Genomic DNA, 20427 nt, shown 5'->3' with positions numbered 1-20427 from the left:
ACAAACTCTTCTATGGTGCACCATAAGGTTGTAGAACTAGGATTGTGGAGATCCAGCTTTGAGTCTACCCGTTGTCATGAAAGCTCACTGCCTTTGGATCAGCCACTTTCCCCCCTCTCTCTCTTTCTCTCTCTTTCTCAACATATCTCACTGAGAAACTGGGGGAGTGGAAGAAGGAAACATTATGTATGCCCCTTCCAAGTCCTGGAACAAAGTCAGGGGATATAAATCATCATCATCACCAATTATATTACACAACCAAATTAAGAGGAAAAATAAGCCCACAGTATCACAAGTGATTAAGGAAAATCCTAAAGTTTAACCTAAATAATGAAAATACAGTCAGAGCTACCAACTCATGACCAATACCAGTAATTTGGTATACTGCAGGAACAGTTGATTGAATTCAGATGAACCTTGACCAGGAAACAGAAAATTGATGACTATCAATAATGCTTTACACCCTTGTGCTGATGTTGATAGATTAAATCATCCAAAGAAGACTGAGGGTGAGGACTTTTACAGGTAAAACAAACTGTAGAGGCAGAAAAACAAGGGTTTAATAATTACATCAAGGGAATTAAAGACACTATTGAAAGAATCTCACAAAGCTGGGCTGTTTACAGAAAAGGTATCTAAAAATGACTATAGAACAAAATAGCTTGCAATGTGATTATAAAAATGGAAAACAAGAGCAATTGTAGTAATTCCCACTCACCATACTGTACTAATGTTCCTAAAATAGGAAGGGAGGAGTGGGTACAGGTTGTGACAGTTACATAGGTGGAACAGAGGATTAGCACAACAAAAGTCAAAAAGGGCAATGAATAGCAGATAGCTAAATGCTCATATGAAGAAGCAAGAGAAAAAGAGTGTAATGGGAAGCAGAAATGACCTTGAGGGACAGGAAGAAGAGCTGCTACCAAGAACATGGTCAGATAAAAGAAACCTGAGTCTAGCGCAGAACAGTAATCTGAGAAAATGTATCAGACAAGGCTCCCCCTAGTTCCCACAAAGATAAAGGGGTGGGGGGTGGGCAGTGCATTCAGACTTCCAAGATTTTGTTACTATAACTTGATAATAAAAGTAGTATTGGCCTGCACGATTTTGGTTTCCTCATCTGGTCCACCTTGACGGGCTGACACAGAGACAGAGAAACCTCAAGCAGTCCCTCCTGTGAAACAATATGATCACATTTGTATATTAAAAGTCATGGATGCAGATCTTCAGAAGATATTAGTGTTAAAGAGCCCTTAATAGAACCTTCACAGGAAGTAATTTAATTCTTTTTTTAATCAAGTTTGTGTTCTGCATCAAGAATTTCTAATGCAGCTGTCTCCAGACCTCCAAAAACATTGGATTACAGATCCAATAATATCTCCAAATTTGTCCAAAATCCATATTAGTTGAGAATTATGAGTTCTGGTTCATCAGATCTGAAGGGCACCTGGTTGAAGAAAGCTGAACTAGTTTAGGGGACCCATGGAAGGGGATGGGAAAATGTTAAAGGATCTGGACCTCTTAAAATTGGTAATGGAGGGTCTACCCATTTCAAGATGATACAGATCACTATAGCAACTTGAAACAAGGAATTAAAAATCCATAGGGTTAATAAGGGCAAACAGTGGAAGTCTAGCTATCTTGTAAAGTAGGTTTGGTCATGCTAGTGGGCAGTTCTGGGGATTGAGGTCCATTGTTACTCAGGACATGCAGATTGGGAAATGCTATTCTAAGGGATCATCTAAAATTAGACTTCCTTCCAAAAAAATATTTAGTCATCTGTTTCCTAAGAAGCAGGTGGTCCAGATAGACTCTAACCCTGATACCCAACTGGGATTTAAAAACTTCTATCTCCAGGGCTCATGGTGTAATGGCATGTGAGAATGACCTTGGAAGACAGCAGGGAAGAGATGCTGCCTATGGAATTATTAGACAAAAGGGAGAGAAGCCCACAACTGAGTAATGGGCAGAGAAAGAAACTTAGAAAGGATCCGCCCTAACTTTCAGGTGGTAAAAGAAATGGCGGAAGATTTGTACTTTCAGATTTGCAAGATTCTGTTAATGTAGCCTTACAATAAAATAGAATTAGTTCATCTTGTCATGTTTCTTGTCTGGTCTACCTGGGAGGCTGATATATGGACTTATTGCTGTGATATATTTGGAGTTACTTCAATGTTAAGTGGAAAATATTAGCTCTGATTGCCTCTGTTATTCTTCAACAGATCTAAGGATGGAAAATGGAAGTCATTCAGCAGTAACTGAATTTGTCCTCCAAGGATCATCACAGGTTTTGGGGTTACAGCTATTTCTTTGTGTTCTGCTGCTCCTTTTCTATATCATCATCCTCCCTGGGAATATCTGCATAATTGTGACAATTCAGAATAATCCCTCTCTGAAATCACCCATGTTTTTCTTCTTGGCCAATCTGGCCTTGCTGGATATCTTCTACAGTTGTGTCACCCCTCCAAAGCTCATTTTCAACATCTTCTCTGGCTGCAGGACAATTTCCTATTTAGGTTGTATTACTCAGATATTTTTCATTCATTTTCTAGGAGGAGCTGAGATGTTCCTCCTCATTGCCATGGCTATTGACCGGTACGTAGCCATCTGCCATCCATTGCACTATGCCACAGTGGTAAGCAGAGTCACTTGCTGGGCTATGGTAATAGCTTCATGGATTGGAGGATTCATACATTCCATCATCCAGGTCATTCTCATAATTCCACTTCCATTCTGTGGCCCCAATAGGTTGGATAACTTCTTTTGTGATATCACCCAGATTATCAGATTGGCTTGCACCAATACCTACATTCTTGAGTATGTCATGTTTGTCAGTAGTGGCCTTGTAAGCACTGCATGCTTCATACTCCTCCTCATCTCCTATGGCACACTGCTGGTAAAAGTGAGGATGGGCTCCAGTATAGGAAAAAACAAAGCCTATTCTACCTGCATCACCCATATCATTATCATCTTCATCATGTTTGGTCCAGCCATCTATATCTACTGCCATCCTTTCCAAGACTACCCTTTTGACAAGGTTGTGGCCTTTTTCCACACTATGATCTTCCCCTTGTTGAATCCCATGATCTACACCCTGAGGAACAAGGAGATCAAAGTTGCAATGTGGAGACTGTTCAAGAATATAAAATGTAGACACTGAATGAATGAATTTCAAGCTGAATGAAGGAATATGTGGTTCAATTTTGCATTGTTGGTATTAATTCTTGTTAATTACACTTAATTTGACTTTGCCCTGGAGTAGATCAATTACGTAGGAAACTGTGAAATATTTGGCATATTAAGGGTAGATAACCATTATAGTTCCCCCCATTTTTTTTTTTTTTAGCAGAAAATTTGGCAGTCTGTTCTGTGACTTGTTAGACTATGATTCTAGCAACCCACTACGACCTGCAAAGCTTCAGGCAGTCTTGACACAACACTTGCATTATTAATCATATAAATCATGTTGGATGCTTATAATGGAATTTCACATCCAACTTATCTGAATCCCACATGGTTTGGAAAGGCTTATATACCTATGTGCCTAGTCATAAAGAGTGAAAGAAATATGCATATTCTTGAATAAAGTAAAATCTCCTTTGAGTCCATCTAAACTTGTGATGACTCCATGTAGATCTGTATGGTTGGTCAGATAGAAATGGCTTGTCACTGTCTTTGGGGTGATTTAGAGGCAATCATCCTAAAGCCCTGAGATCTCCTGATAGCCTCCCATTCCAGTAATTATGAATTTCGCCACATTTCACATTGGCCAACCTCAGCTAGGTGGCAGGTCCTCAGTGATATGGTAAACAAACTTCCAAACTGTTTTAGTTCAGAAGCAAGCTATGATTAATTATATACCAATCAAAACAAAAGAAAGGATTCCTGTCTCTGTAGTCCTTTAGGGCACAGATAGGCAAAGTCTCACAGCCCTCTTTGAATCCAACGAATCTTCTCTGACAAGATTTGCTATAAGCTGATAAGAATTTTCCATTGTTTGAGCTGGGGAAAAAGTACAATTGTCTTACTGTAAATACTGAAATAGACAACCACATCTCTCTACCCCAATCAGGGTCGGGAGGGGACCTGAAAGTCCTGATTTCTTCTATTTGCATAACATTAGGACTAACCTCTCCTACCTTTGCTGTGTTTCACCCTTCAAAAAGCGATCAGTGTTAAATGCCCAACCCTGATTCAGAACTGAATGAGATTTTCTGAATATCATGGCCATTATTTATCTGTGAACTTTCCTCACAACTTTTCCTATTACTGCATGACATCTCCCTCCCCATTCCATCCTCATGTTCCTCTTGCAATAGCCAATGAGGTGATTTAAAGATCTGAGGGACATCATGTTGGAGTCTCTTCATGTTTGTACATGGTGATTTACTATGTGAAACAGTGTAGTTTTACCCTAATTTTCCCTAGATCAGAACTGTAAATGGAAGATGGGAGGGAAATGTGTAGAACGATAGTTGGGCAGAAAGAATTTGGTTATGTTGGAAAATGACCAGCGGCAACTTTATTTCAAACTAACTGGGGGGAATATGAATCAGACAAAATCTTTCAGCCTGTTCCAGTTTGATAAGGAAGTTTTGAAGACAAAATGGATATAAGTCTAATGATGCATTAAGAATTCCTCCATGGAAAGGCAAAGGAAGATAATATCTAAAGAAACACATATCACTGAAGAGATTGGTATATACCATAATCAACCTGTCAATCTTAACAACAATTTAATGAAATGATTTTGGCTTAGTGTGAACAAGCAGGGCATTGGGTCCTAAAATTAGGGGAATCCAATTCCAGTTTGAACTAAGGCAGCTTTTCCTCCTAGCTTACAGGGTAGGAAAAGATCTATTTGGGGATGTCAGAATTAAATTGTAGGAACAGGTCCTGTTTTGGGGGAATTCCAAGAGGTGAAGTCCAACAAACTGGAAGACAAGAGCTTGGAAAAAGGTTGGAGGGTCACATGCTGATAGTCAATATCCCTGAAACCACAGAAAAGGAGAAGTTATACCTTGATGCTATTTTTTTAAAGCCCTGTTGCAGAATATGCTGATGGCCACTATTAGTTTTCTTAAAACAGTTTTAAAATGTATACTTTCATGGAAGAACATATTGATGGAGTTGGCTACGGTGCAGTGGAGGAATTCATCTCTGATTTTGAGAAATGGCAGTGGGGGGAGAGAGACAGAAAGCAAAAATGGTTACTCTGGCCTGGGAAAGTAAAAAGCATGAGACAGAGACTCAGAACAGCACTGCCTTGACATTCCTGTCCTTAAAAGCAGGTGGTGAAGGTTTTGGAGAGTTTTTCAAGATTTTGTTAACATTCTGCACAACAATAAAATAGGATTCCTGGAATTCCTGTGGTGTCCATCTGTTTCTTGACCTGTCATAACTCAAAGGGCTGGCAGAAGTCAAGATCCCTATGCGCCACCAATGAAGCATGTTGCTTCTTGTTCTAGCGATATAAGAAATGATTCTCTGAGGACGGTTTCAAGAAAGAAACAGGACAACTTATAAAATCATGGTCCACTCAAAGGATATCATGATTTAGAGAACTTATGTCTCATGAATATATCTAAGGCAGCACTGATTTTTTTTTTTTTAAGTTTGCCTGATGCTATCTTTATAATAAGGACCTTGGAGACCAGTGGAAGGAATTGTACACTGGGGCCCAGTTTGTACAGAAAAACACATAAACTTTTGGCTCTCTTATGGCAGAAAATAGTATACCTGTAGAAATGAATTGCTGCCAGAACTTAAGGCAGATACAGGAAACAAACACATTATCCACCTTTTCTTTTCCTTTCTATCTGCTTAATTTGCTCACTACCCACTTTATTAGTGTCAGGATGAAATCAGAACAAGAGGTTGACTGAAGAGTAGGGCAAGAGCTTCAACGGCTAAATTCAGGTCTTATAAAAAAACTTCCAATAGTGCACCCAGCTCGGCCCTCAAAAGAATTTGTTTTGCTTTCTTTACTTTTCCAGTTCCCATCAGAGCAAAAGGTTTTTGTTCATCTGACTACCTTTAGCTGATTTGTAGCTTATAACGAAGCATTTGATAATTTCTACCTCACATATAGTTTTCTGAGACAGGAAAGTACCAGATATGTCTCCCAGAAATGGGACATGTTAGATGTTTCTCCATCTTCTGCAGACACAGCACAGGGAGGCATGAAAATGGTTTTAGATTCAGGATACAGTATTTTTTTTTTTTTTTACTAAAGGATACATAGCTAGTGGGAGAAAACAGGTACTGCTAAATCTAGCAATCAAGAATAGGTTCTGGGCTCCCCCCTTTCCAAAAATGCACCCTTGCTCCCAGTTAACTCTATCTAAAATCACAAGCTTCCATTGCAAAGGAGGCCACATTTTGTCATCAGTTCTCACTGGTGATAATTGAGAGATTATCCTGTGTTGCAAGCAATTCACTAGTTTAATTTTGCAGGTAGCACAACTGCACCTGTTTGTAAACCTAGTGTCCAACTCCTGGATGAATACAGCCATGTTTTCTTCATCTCTCTATTGTGCAATTCCACAGATAGGATTGTTTTTCCTGCACTGAGATATTTAACCCTCCAGCAAGAGTGATTTCAGGCAAAGAGCTGAAGATCTTGAATATCAACAGACAGCTAGATACCTCCAGAGGCAGCTCAGAGCCAGTGTGCTGCTTCTAAAAATCCATGTCTCATTATCTCCAGTATCAGAGACTACAAGCAATTCGTATATGAATCAATAAGGAAAGGAACTGTTTATTCTGAGTTCATCCCTTGTGAATTTGGCTGGTGTCTCATGCAATCGTAGGCTGGATGTAGACCAAGAAGCTAAGACTAAAACCCTGTAGGATGGAGACGCCATGCATGAGAGTTTCCTGGGCTGGAAATTACAAAAACAGTCAATTCTAGATGGCATGGTTTTCCTCCCAAGATCAACCATTGTGATTTGTGGACTGATTGTCTCAAAACTGGGTTACTCCAACATATTTTATGTGGACCTGCCCTTTGGAATGATTCATAAGATACAGCAAGACTGAGTGACCAAGTTACTGACTCAGAAACCTTAATCTACTACTGTTGTGCCCAGCGATCTTCACTAGCTACCAATCTATCAGGATCAAAAAGCTCACGTTCATAGAAAGGTAGGTAAAGGCTCCTTTGAGTGAGGCTTCATTCCTGGTCACTTCATGGACATGTTCATAAGGTTTCCTTGGTAACCTTTGAGTTAAACCAGGTAGAAGGGTTGATGTACCTTTAGTATTTTAGAAAAAGTAATGTTTTTATGGGGACCTTTTTAGCTGCTAACTTCCATTCGTAGCTGTCATTGTGCCAGACAGTTTTATTATTTGATAGTATTTATAACAAACAATGTCAGGATCATACAAAGAGAAGTAACATGGAAACAAACCTACTTAAATGAGACAGTGAGTTATCAAAATTAGTTAAGCAGGATATGGAAAGCAAAGTTTGTGTTGCCTTTTTATTTTAACTTTTTTAAAGACCTTTTAACTCACTCTCTCTGTGTGCTGCTGCTACACACAGACACCCACACATACAAACAAACATTCAGGAATAAGTCAGGGACACGTTTTGAGCCCGCTGTCCAGGGAATATCAGAAGAATCACATACAATCCACGTGCTACCATCTGTGATATAGGAACAGTCTTACCCTTAGAGCAGTTTATATGACACCTTGTTACTTTTCCCACCCACTGCCCCATCAGAAGCACTGAATCCACCTCTGAGAGATCTAAAAAGCCAAGCTGATCATTCTGGAGAGGATCTATCCATCTGATCCCTAAGAATCAACACTGACTTGGTGGCACTTAATCAACCAGAGACTGCGTGTTCACACTCTGGGACCTGGAAGTAGTTAACTCTTCCAGCTCCTGAGACTTTCACAACTGAGAGTATGGGTCAAGGAGAACGTTGTTTCAGCAGGGAGGATGTTTCTTTCCTTCCTGTGTAGAGAAAGGATTTCTTGCTGTAATTCCTATTCACCATATTATTATGCCTAGTGTAGGACTGGAAGGGTGAGGAGTGGTTGTGATAGTAATAAAAATGGGACAGAGGGACAGCATAATGAGAATCAGAAAGGAAAAAGAATAGTAGATAACTCAACATGCACATTGAGAGAAAGAAACACAAAGAGAAACCTCAAGCTGTTCCTTTTTTCATAAGAACCTTCCTCAATAAATATTCAGTCCCCTTTCTGAAGAAAAGTCTCCTTTGAAGTGCCTTCATTGGGAAGAATCTCTTCAAACATGCTGGCGCTTAGACCTGACTACTTGAAGAAATCTATACTGGACTGAACTCTCTCACTGTTGTTCTTGGGCTTGGCCTGACATCAGGGTTGATTTGTTTGATGATCTATTGGTTTGTTTTCTTGGCTGTCCATGGTATTCTCAGGAGTCTTCTCCAACACCAAAGTTCAAAAGCATCAATGCTCTTCCGATCCTGCTCTTTTAAAACCCAACCTTCACTTCCATAAGAGTGTCACAGGGAATACCATTGTTTGCACTATTCTGATTTTGTAGGTATGGACACATCATGGCATCTGAATATCATTTCCAAGGTCTTCATGGCTAGTCTACCAAGTGCTAGTCTGTAACATATCTCTTGACTGCTGATCCCTTTACTGCTGATGGTTGATCGTAAAAAGCGGAAGCTATCTACCGCCTCAATATCTTCATTGTCAATTTTGAGGCTGGTTATTGTATCTGTTGTCATTAGTTTGGTCTTTATATTTAATTTTAGTCCCATTTTTTCACTGTGCTCTTTGACTTTTATTACTAGAACTTGAAGTTCCTTTGCATTTTCAGCTATCAAAGTGTCATCAGCACAGCACAGGTTATTGATGTTTCTTCCTCCAATTTTAAAACCATGCTCATCTTCTTCCAATCCAGCTTCCCTTAATATATATTCAGCATATAGGTTGAATAAGTAAGGGGAGAGTATACAGCCTTGTCTCGCTCCTTTGCCAACTTGGAGCCAGTCTATTTCACCATGTTCTGTCTATACTGTGGCTTCCTGACCTGTATATAGGCTTCACATGAGGACAATGAGATGTTCTAGGATTCCCATGCACATCTTTTAAAAGGAGATCATTTATAGTGCAGTGAGTCACCTTTCACATATACTGTTAGGGATGTCCCACATTTGACAGTAACCCAGGAATGGGTATACATAATCTGGGCTGGAGTGTGACTGAAATCTTCTTACAGTATAAATAGTAAGACACATGCAAACATTTATTCCTACTTCAAGCCAGTTCTAAATTTCAAAGGAAGAAGTCATCTTGCTCAAATCTGTTCCTTGACACACTCCACAAATTAATATGGCCGTGTTTCTATACCAAAAGTCATAGGTGCAAATCTTGGGAAAATATTAGAGTTGAAAAGTCCTTAAATCAGTCTTCATGGTAACTAAAGGTTTTAAGATAAGGTGTTGCTGATTCTTTTAATCAATTGCAGAATGTGTTCCATACCAAGAATTTCTGTCTACAACCTCATGTCCTACAAAAATGTTGAATTCCATGTCCAGTAAAGCCTGCTAATCTGTTGAAAATTCATACTTGTTGGGATTTATGGGTTTGGGTTCATCAGATCTGGAGGGCACCCACTTAGGGGAGGCGGAGATACAGTTGAGTATTTCCTGGACAATGGGAAGAGACAGAAAATGTTGAAGGATCATGCAGTCTTAAAACTGGCAATGGAGTGTCCATACAACTTAAGGCAGTGGTAACCGCATATCAAAGTAAAAGAAAGTATTGACAATCCAGATGGTCAATAAAAGTAAACAGTGGCAGTCTAGCTGTCTTGTAAAGCAGGCTTTGATCATACTAGCTTGAAATCATAGGAGTTGAAGTCTATTATATCTAGAAGGAATCCGACTGAGAAAGGCACCTGAGATAGACTTTCTCCTAATAAAGTAGTCACTAGTTCTTTGGAAAGCAGATGGTCCAGATAGATTCTAACCCTGATACCCACCTGGGATTAAAAACTACTATCTCCAGGAGTCACAAACCTATTGCTGTGTTATATTTGGAGTTACCTGAATGTTATATGGAAAACATTAGCACTGATTGCCTCTGTTATTCTTCTACAGGTCTAAGGATGGACAATGGAAGTCATTCAGCAGTAACTGAATTTGTCCTCCAAGGAATATCACAAATATGGGAGATACAGCTATTCTTTTGTGTTGTCCTGCTGCTCTTCTATATCCTCCTCCTCCCTGGGAATATTCTTATAATTGTGACAGTTCTGAAGAATTCCTCTTTGGAATCCCCCATGTTTTTCTTTTTGGCTAACCTGGCCTTTCTAGACATTATCTACAGCTTTGTCACTCATCCAAAGCTCATTCTCAACATTATCTCTGGTTGCAGGACAATCTCCTATTCAGCCTGTATCACTCAGATATTTTTCATTCATTTTCTAGGAGGAGCTGAGATGTTCCTCCTCATTGCCATGGCTATTGACCGGTACGTAGCCATCTGTCATCCATTGCACTATGCCACAGTGGTAACCAGAGTCACTTGCTGGGGTATGGTAGTAGTTTCATGGATTGGAGGATTCATACATTCCGTCATCCAGGTCATTCTCATAATTCCACTTCCATTCTGTGGCCCCAATAGGTTGGATAACTTCTTTTGTGATATCACCCAGATCATCAGATTGGCGTGCACCAATACCTACACTCTAGAATTCATCATGTTTGCTAGTAGTGGCCTAATGAGCATTGCATGTTTCATCTTCCTCCTCATATCCTATGTGGCCCTGTTGTTGAAAGTAAGAATGGGCTCCAGCCTAGGGAAAAGCAAAGCCTCCTCTACCTGTATCACTCACATCATTATCATCCTCATTATGTTTGGTCCAGCCATCTATATCTACTGCCACCCTTTCCAAGAATACTCTTTTGACAAGGTCATGGCCTTTTTTCACACTGTAGTCTTCCCTTTGATGAACCCTGTTATCTATACCTTGAGGAACAAGGAGATCCAAGGTGCCATGTGCAGACTGCTCAAGAATATTAAATTTATCTATTAAATGAATGAATGTCATGACAGAGTAAAGGAATGTATGGTTCAGTGTTGCATTTTTGCTTATTAATTAGCAGTTTTGGACTTTGCCCTTGGACAGTAGAAAAGCATTAACTTTATAGTACACTATCAAATTTGTGGCATACTAGGGATAGCATAAAATAATTTATCACTCTCAATTTCTTCTTATCAGCAAATTTGACAGTCTATTCTGTGATTTGGTGGACCATGATTCCAGCTGTTTGCTAAGATCTGTGAAGCTTCTGTGTACTTCTGACAAATCCAATGCATTTTTTTACTCAAAAAGACATAAAGCATATCTGGGTTGACATTATGGGATTTGACTTCCAATTGATCTGAATGCTATGTGATTGTATTCCTCTGTGGCTAATAATAGTGATGGGGCATCTTTCACATATGAAAATCCTCCAGAGTACCCCCAGATCTTCTGGTATCAATGACCTCTGCCTAGACATCTTTGATTGAGTTTCAAACAGGTGGATCTCCAGAGTTCATAGCTAGTTTCTCTGACAAGGGGTACTCATACAATAATAATTTTAAAGTAATTATCATGTCTGAAGATCTACCTTGAAATCAGGCAGGCAGGCAGTCCAACCCTTTAGATGGAAATCATTCATGTGTAAACATCTGTTGCAGGTGAATTAAACATATTTAGTGCATGGTCCTATGCCTCTCCAACTAGAAGTAGGACCTATTGATTTCTATGCATTGTACCTCTGAAGAGGCATTTATATGACCATCCTGTTAGTCTTATTACAGTTCTGTGAATAAATTTTGACAGTGTGAACTGAGAGTGGGTTGACTCCAAAGTGAGTGGGAACCAATTCCAGACTTTGAAAGAAGATAGATCTTCCTCCTACCTTACAGTGCAGAGAAAATCCTATTTGGACAAGTCACAATTAAACTGCTGTATCACATCATGTTGTCAGGGCTTTCTAAGAGCTGAAACCCAACACACATGAAGGAAAAGAGGCTGACAAATAACTCAATTGTCATATCCTGATATTTAATATCCATAAATGTGCATCACCATCATTATTATCATCATCATCAACATGGCATGTTGAAGCTAGCATCCTCTTGATTGATTGGACTATTATTCCCATCAGCCCCGTGCATTGCATGAAGAGATGAGGACACTCTGAAGGGTACCAGCTTGGAAAATCAGGTCTAATAAATAAACTTAATGCAGAACAGATTTTCAGAAATGTTTGCCTGGTGTTCATTTTTTTAATAAGGACCTTGGAGACAAGTGAATCATACACCAGCACTCAGTTTGTCCAGGGAAATGCAGAACCTTCTGGCTCCCTGATGGCACACATTTGTAGAGATGTATGAGTGCCAGATCTTAGGTGGAAGGGATGAAGGATATAGCTACTCACCCTTCCTTTTCCTTCCTCTCTCTGTAATTCACCCTCTACCATCACATAACCTTCTGAGTAGGAGGAAAAGTGAATGAGAGGCTAATGGAAGACCAGAGCAAAGGTTTGAAGGGCTGTATTCACTTCTTCTAAAAACCCTTTAATTATGGACACAATTCTGTGCTTAAGTTTAGGTTTTGTTTGGAATTTTTCCCCTAGTTCCCATCATAGCAACATGTACATGTTCATCAGAACGACTTTAACTTCTTTGAAGTTTACAAAGAAATATGTGCTATTTTCTACTTTGTGTACATTTTTATGAGACAGGAATACAAAGGACAGAGGTCAACTTATAGATACTCTGCATGTTAAGAAACCCCACCAATATTCTGATTTTTCTAATAGAGATTTAGTCCATTTTTGCCAGTCCTCATATAAATAGATAGATGGGATGTATGGATATTTTCACAGGTTGGAAGCATGAAACTGGTTTGGATTCAGTACGTATGTTTTCGTGAAAGATATGCAAATAGTGGGAGAAAACAGGCATTGCTAAATGAGAACGATTTCTGAACTTCTCTCATTTCTGAGAATGTTCCCTCATTCCCACTCCATCATCAAAAATCTCCCTCTCCAAATTCCATTTTTTTCATCTCGGTCTCTTTCCTGTAGTTCCTTTGCAAATCTCATTTCAAACCTTGAGAAAGAGGGAGAGGGAAAGAAAGAAATTCACATCTGGCCATCAGTCTTCATTGATGATCAAGCATCCAGGATTGCCAGCCAGCTACAAATTTAATTGAGAGAGAGCAAACCAACATCCTTTTATTATTGCCTACAAGTCAGATAACCTAATTGTTGAACTATGTGGTTTGCAACCTTATTGTCCAGCTCCTGATCCCATTTATTGCACTGTTCCATATTCAGAATTGTTTTCATGGATTACCTCCAGATTAACATCCTCCCTGCCAGCAAGTTCAGCTTTAAAGACTGATTTCAGGTAACAAGGCACTGAGCTGAGTTTGAATCTCCGTGAACAGCCAGATACTACCAGTGGTAGCCCAGAGTTATATGTTGCTTCTAGAAGTCCATGTGTTTTTATCCCCAGTGTCAGAGGCTGAATCCTCATAAAATGGAGACACCATATGTGAGTTGGAAATTACAAAAAACACCAAAACACACCTTAGATGTGGTTGTTTTTCTCCTGAGCTCAACCACCAGGACTGATGGACTGATTCACTAACTCACTCTATGAGCAGTTACTTTTTGGAATAATTCAGAAGGTAGAACTGGGTCAGAATATAGGGACAATATTAAACCTGTGTTCACAGAACTGTACAGGATGTCAGCCTGTTACTGAGTCTGGATCAAGAAGCTCATATTTGTAGAAAGGTAGGTAAAATCTGTCAGATCCTTCAAGTCTGCTTGGCTCTTGGTGGCTTCACAGATATGCTTATATCATTTTCTTGGTGATAAGAGACTTCTCCTCCATGTTTAAATGAGGCAGAACTGCTGACAAGTCTTCAGTATTTTAGGAGAATTGATGTTTTTACCAGGATTTTTTTAGGTACTAATTCTCACCCATAACTACTGTTGTGCCAGATCCTTTCATTATTTGATAGCACAAAGAGAGTCATGAGTGTAACATCCAGATGAACAAACATAAAATAGAAGTCTTAATAATCAAAACTTGTGGAGTAGGGCAGAAGACACAAGGTTTGTGCTACCTTTTTTATTCAATAAGGCCCTTGGAAATTAAAGCAAAGTATGGCATCTCACTATGGTGTTTTATCTTGAACAAACCTCACTCAGAAGTTGTACAATTAATGGATTGAGAACACTTTGGTCCACTGCAAGAGCTACCAGCAGTTTTAGGAGAGGAGAACAAATGGTAAGTCCTTAATTTATTTCTGGCCATCAACTCTATCCCAGTATCTTTTGTTTTCAGTTCTTGCATTCTTCCTCCAGGTTCTTCCATGCAAACCACCTTTTCCACTCATTTGATAGAACAGATTGGGTTTCTTTTCAAGAAAAAAATCCCCTCCCCCCTTTGGGTTTCCATCAGATCGTTTTTCTTCTGAGCCATTAACACCTGTCAGATCCTCCAGGGTATAGTAGATAGATTGTGGGACTAGGATTGTGGAGATCCAGGTTTTGCCATGGAAGATCACTGAGTGACTTTGGATCAGACACTTTTTCTCTGTCTCTCTCTCAATATACCTCACTGAGAAGTTGGGGGGAATGGAAGAAAGGTTTGGGTGTTACATGGGTAAGCTGAGAATACAGAATCTGTTATACTTTCTCAACCTCTGTGTGCCAATTCCTTGTAACATAGTTCCTTTGCAGCCAGTGAGAGACTCTCACCTCATCCCACATCCATTCAGACTCTCTGTGGTACAAGTAAGAGGATCCATTTGGTCTCAGCTGAAATCATAATGAATAATGAGCTGCCAAACGTAAAACAGAGTGATGGTAGGCAACTTTTTGTGTGAAAGTTTGCTACATTGGTGACTACTGGACTTTGTCTATTTTTAAAACTCTCTCTTGGTGTTACTGCCTCATGTAGAAACATGCAAATATAAATTCAAACTTGCTTTTGGGGGTAACTAGAGAGCACATTTAAAGACATCTCCTCTTGTAGTTATCAACTGGGCCACTTTTAGTCAACAGGCTACTCTCCTATGATCTAGATCTTAATGAATGCTTAACAGGGACTAAAGGTGTTGCTTTATTGATTTATTTAATCCATTTGTATACCATGTTCCACATCAAGAATTTCTAATGCAGCTGTCACCAGTCTTGGACCCTACAAACACGTTGAATCAGAATTCCAGGTTGTGGGTTGTGGTTTATCAGTTATGGAGAGCAACTGGTTGGAGAAGATTGAGATAGAGTTTTTCCTGGACAGTGAGAAGTGCTAGAAAATGTTTAAGGATCATGCTCTCTTAAAATTGACAACCAAGTATCTATGCAACTAAAGAGGGCAGCAGTAACAGAATAGCACAGTAAAGGTGGGAATTGAAAATCCATGTGATTAATAAGTGTAAACAGTGGAAGTCTAGTTGTCCTGTAAGGCAGGAATTAGTCTTGTTGGCTGGGGATAGACATTGAAATCCATAATATCTGGAAGGATCCAGACTGGTGAAGGCTATTTCAGATTAGATTTCTTCCCCAAAAATATTAATCAACAGTTCCCAGGAAAATAGATGGTCCAGACAGACACTGATATCCAACTGGGATTTAAAAACTACTGTCCCCAGGACTCATAAACCCATTGCTGTGATATATTTGGAATTACATAAAGGTTAAATGGAAAAGACGAGCACTGATTCCCTATAATTTATATTCTTCTATAGGTATAAGGATGGAAAATGAAACTCATCCACCAGTGACTGAATTTGTCCTCCAGGGATTTTCACAAATCTGGGAATTTCAGACATTCCTTTGTGTTCTTCTGCTGCTCTTCTATATCATCATTCTTCCTGGGAATATCCTCATAATTGTGACGATTCTGAAGAATCCCTCTCTGGAATCCCCCATGTTTTTCTTCTTGGCCAACCTGGCCTTGGTCGATATCTTTTACAGTTGTGTCACCCATCCAAAGCTCATTCTCAATATTGTCTCTGGTTGTAGGACAATCTCCTATTTAGGTTGTATCACTCAGATATTTTTCATTCATTTTCTAGGAGGAGCTGAGATGTTTCTTCTCTTTGCCATGGCTATTGACCGGTACGTAGCCATCTGCCATCCATTGCACTATGCCACAGTGGTAACCAGAGTCATTTGCTGGGCTATGGTAGTAGCTTCATGGCTTGGAGGATTCATACATTCCATCATCCAGGTCATTCTCATCATTTTACTTCAATTTTGTGGCCCTAATAGGTTGGATAACTTCTTTTGTGATATCACCCAGATCATCAGATTGGCTTGTGCCAACATCTACACTCTAGAATTTGTCATGCTTTTTAGCAGTGGTATACCAAGCACTGTATGCTTCATTCTCCTCTTTATATCCTATTTGGCACTGCTGATGAAAGTGAGGAAGGGCTCCAGTATAGGAAAAAACAAAGCCTCTTCTACCTGCATCACCCACATCATTATCATCTTCATCATGTTTGGTCCAGCCATCTATATCTACTGCCATCCTTTCCAAGACTACCCTTTTGACAAGGTGGTGGCCTTTTTCCATGCTATGGTCTTCCCCTTGATGAACCCTGTTATCTATACCTTGAGGAACAAGGAAATCAAAGTTGCCATGTGGAGACTGCTTAAGAACATTAAATTTAGCAGATAAAAGACAAGATTATAAGATAGGAAAATGTGGCTTGGTGTTGCATTTTTAGTAATTAATTCTAGTTTCCTGGGACAGTACTGTGTACAGGAACAACAAAATTAAATTAACCGTGTATAATGGGACAGTAAATTTAAATTAATACAGAATAAGTTGCCAAATCTGAGGCATACTAGTGCTAGAGCCCTGTAATAATCCATTCTAAAATTCTTGGTAGCAAATCAGGGAGTCTGTTCTATAATTTGGTGGGCTATAATTTCAGCAGTCCATTAAGATCTGTGAAACTTTCTAGTCTGAGCAAACAAATGATATTTCAGGCTCAAAAAGAGTTAAAAGTACAATGGATTGAGATTATGGGATCTGAATTACATGATACATCCATGTAATTCTTTTTGACAGCAACATAGAACTGGTTTAATACTGCCTTCTTTGGGGGTGTTTTATTAACTTTCCAATGTAGGTCTTGGATTTCTTGTTGAATTTCCCATCAAAGTATTAACCAGGTTCACCACTGCTTACATTTTTTAGATTGGCCATGTTGATTAGTAAAAACTATTTTGCTGGACCACATACCTGCCTGGGTCAACTATATTTCAAATTCTTCCTGAAGAATGAAATGATTTGAACCAGTCACAACCTGTCATCCCTACCTCAATTTAATAAAACTGTTGTGAAGTCAACATTGCTAGAGGTCTAAATGAGGGCATTAGAACATACAAAGATTCACATGTCAATGTACAATATGCTAAATAACTTCACCAACAGATATCAGGCTCTGAGGGTAGCTCCACAGATCTTTTGCACCTGTATTTCCATATATATAGCAGGTGGACTCCAGCTTTCTTAGGCAGAGTCTGTGAGAATGGGTATTTTTGCATGAACGTCAGCTTGTACAGTTTTAAAATATTGGGCATGTTTGAAAAGCTACCCTGTAATCATGTGAATACATTGACATGTAAACATTTTGCAGCCCAATTAAATGTACTTTAGTGTAACATCCCATACTTCCCCATCTAGAAATAAGTGTCATTTAATTCTCTGGCTTTTATATTTGAATAAACTTGCATATGATGTGCTATAAACCATGCTGCAACTTAGTTAAACAATTTTGAAATAGTGCAACATGTGGGCTGGCTTTGAGAGAGAAGGCAATCCTTCATAATTCACAGTGCAGAGAAAGATTTGCTTTATTAACCTGCTCTAAATAATTGTGGAGGCTATACTTAAACTGCTGGAACAGGTCATGTTCTTGGGAAATTCCAAAAACTGAAATCTAACACACTTGTGGAAGAAAAGATGTGGGAGAAAGGCTGGACTGTTATGTACTGAAATGCCATATCTGTAAACAACAGAAGTGGAAATGTTAGGTTGATACTAAAGAATAAGAATAATGTCATGCTATAGAACAGTGTTTCTCAACCTTGGCACCTTGAAGACTTGTGGACTTCAACTCCCAGAATTCCCCACCCAGCATGTGTGTTAGATTCAGTACAACTACATCATGCCTAGTGTCTCCATCATCACCTTTTTGTTCTCCCACCTAGTCCTTCCTTCCATTTTGATATAACTGTTTGCTGTGGGGAGGGAAGAGTGGGAACTGGGCATTGGTCAGTGATAGGAATCATAAAACTAGAAAGAAAACCCATGAATCAAATAAGTCAAGAAATAAAGATTGTTTGGCTTTGTTCTCAAGAGGGGATATCACCTTCAGGATCTGCCCAATTCTTCCCCCAGCTGAAGAATAGGGTATCTTCAAAACAAGCATCCATATTGATTCTTGCACTAGCAATATGAGAAAAGTCCCCAAGAACTGCTTTGAGAAACAGGTTCCTGATGGAAATGGGTAGACTTTCTGAAGCCAGCACCCTCTCGATTAGTTGGACTATAAAACCCATCATCCCCCCACTGCATGAAGAAATGGGCCTGTGATTTAAGACACCTGGAGAGTATCTGCTGGGGAAAATCCTGTCTAATGAGTAAACTTAATACAGAATTGATTGTCAAAAAACTTTGCCTGGTGTCAACTTATTGATAAGGTCCTTGAAGACCAGCAGAAGGAATCATACACTAGAGCCCAGATTATTCAGACACCCACAATCTTCTGGCTTTCTGAAAGAAGAAGTAATATACTTGTGGAGATCAAGGCTTATTAGATACTTAGAGCAGGTGATAAATGGCCATGTTACCCATCCTCCCCTTTCCTCTCTTCCCCCAATGCATCCGACTGCCCATCTCACCCACAATTGCTACTAGCCCTAGGAGGAAATGTCAGCAAGAGGCTGACATAGGAACAGGGCAAGAGTTTCAGGGGCTGAATTCACTTCCTAGAAATAGCCCCCAGTAGAGGCCCAACTCTGTCCCTTGAAACTTTCTTTCCTTGGATTTCTTTTCTTTCCCCCATCACAGAAGAATGGATTGGCTTATTAAAACTTACATATGTAAGTTCACATAGAAACATTCGATCTTTTCAACCCCGTCAGTGGGGGATTTAAGATGACATAGATTTTTATGAGACAGAAATGCAGTGGACAGAAAACATCTCATAGAACCTGGGTGTGCTTATCTCTGGACTAACAATTTTTCATCTCCACATTCAGGGAAAAAAAAATACCCAGTCCTTTGGTATTTGTAAAATAGGTTGACTAGTATGCAGTTTTTGTCTGTCTCCATATGCATAGACAGAGACCTAGATGTTTCTGGTGTTTCTGGTATTGGAGACTCCCAACTCTGAAGAGCCTACTGATAACTACTGAGAGGTGGTCTGCGATTGCTAGCCAACTACACATTTAACACAGAGATGACCAACCAACAACCCTGACATAACTCCTACTAGAGGTTGCACTGTAGGAATCAAGCAAAGTGAAAAACAGAAGGTCCGGAGCAACATCTGAGAAGAGTTAAGGTAAGGCTTGATGTGTTACTATTTTTAACAATGGCTTTATCTGCTGATGTTATTCTATTTGCTATTTCCATGTGCACTGCTGTGGTTCGATAGTTTAGTCTGTATTTCAAAGGTTGCTGTAATTCACTTTATGAGTAGGGTGGCTTTTTATGGGTAGGGGTGACCTGAAAAGCAGTCAATACATTCATTCAATGAAGGAATGAATATATTCCACATAAAACAGAGAATGTCCATAGGGCACAATGGCTTTGAAAGATCTCTCCTTCCAGATCAATCCTGTATGTAGACCCTCAAAAGATGTGTTAGAAATTAGGTGCATCTTCCAGAACTTGTAAACTCACTTTTAGCTCTTCATTTTGCAGAGTAAATGAGCCATGACTCTGTATTGTGGGCAAAAACAATGCTTTCCCAAGTTGGGGCCTTGCTATGAACAATGAGGCCATTCAAAGTTTTTACCACTTTAGCAACAAATATAGGGTCCAACCTGTTCTGGTCAGAGGTCTCCTTGTTACAATATGCTAGTTTTGAAATGAATCTGACATCACCTCCAGGGAATCTGAAACACCAGCTGACCTAGACAGAGGAACAACTAAACATCTTAGGTAGACCAGTGGCTACATGTTTTCCAACCAGCTGTTTTAAAGGTTGCATGTACGGCCATGTATAGAAATAGAAAACAAAGGACTTGTAACACAGTCATATGTGGGCTGCAAACTGCAAGAAAAAGTTTTAAGTAACAGTAAAGAATTATGCTATTTTTTCCTGCCATCTAGTAATTACCTAGATTTTTGCATAGAAGTTATGGAAGCCTT

The 20427-nt window shown here is 39.4% G+C and overlaps 3 protein-coding genes across 3 annotated transcripts; all 3 read left to right on the top strand.

Moving 5' to 3' along the window:
• The first annotated feature begins 2230 nt into the window (after positions 1-2230).
• LOC103063478 (olfactory receptor 4N2-like) lies at positions 2231-3160 on the top strand. The gene has a single exon (XM_007444993.2). The coding sequence runs from the start codon at positions 2231-2233 to the stop codon at positions 3158-3160; it is 930 nt and encodes a 309-aa protein (XP_007445055.2).
• Positions 3161-10120: 6960 nt separating this feature from the next.
• Positions 10121-11050, top strand: LOC103060853 (olfactory receptor 4N5-like). Its single transcript, XM_007445333.2, has one exon. It carries the CDS (start codon positions 10121-10123, stop codon positions 11048-11050), a length of 930 nt encoding a protein of 309 aa, XP_007445395.1.
• Positions 11051-15786: 4736 nt separating this feature from the next.
• On the top strand, positions 15787-16716 carry LOC103049797 (olfactory receptor 4N5-like). The gene has a single exon (XM_007445223.2). The coding sequence runs from the start codon at positions 15787-15789 to the stop codon at positions 16714-16716; it is 930 nt and encodes a 309-aa protein (XP_007445285.2).
• Positions 16717-20427: the final 3711 nt, after the last annotated feature.

This window comes from Python bivittatus, unplaced genomic scaffold, assembly GCF_059951505.1.
Source record: "Python bivittatus isolate LINGU-HERP-01145 unplaced genomic scaffold, Pbiv_v1 ctg000430_np1212, whole genome shotgun sequence".
NCBI lineage: Eukaryota > Metazoa > Chordata > Lepidosauria > Squamata > Pythonidae > Python > Python bivittatus.
The sequence above is the reverse complement of the archived record's forward strand: the minus strand, read 5'-3'. Positions and strand labels throughout refer to the sequence as shown.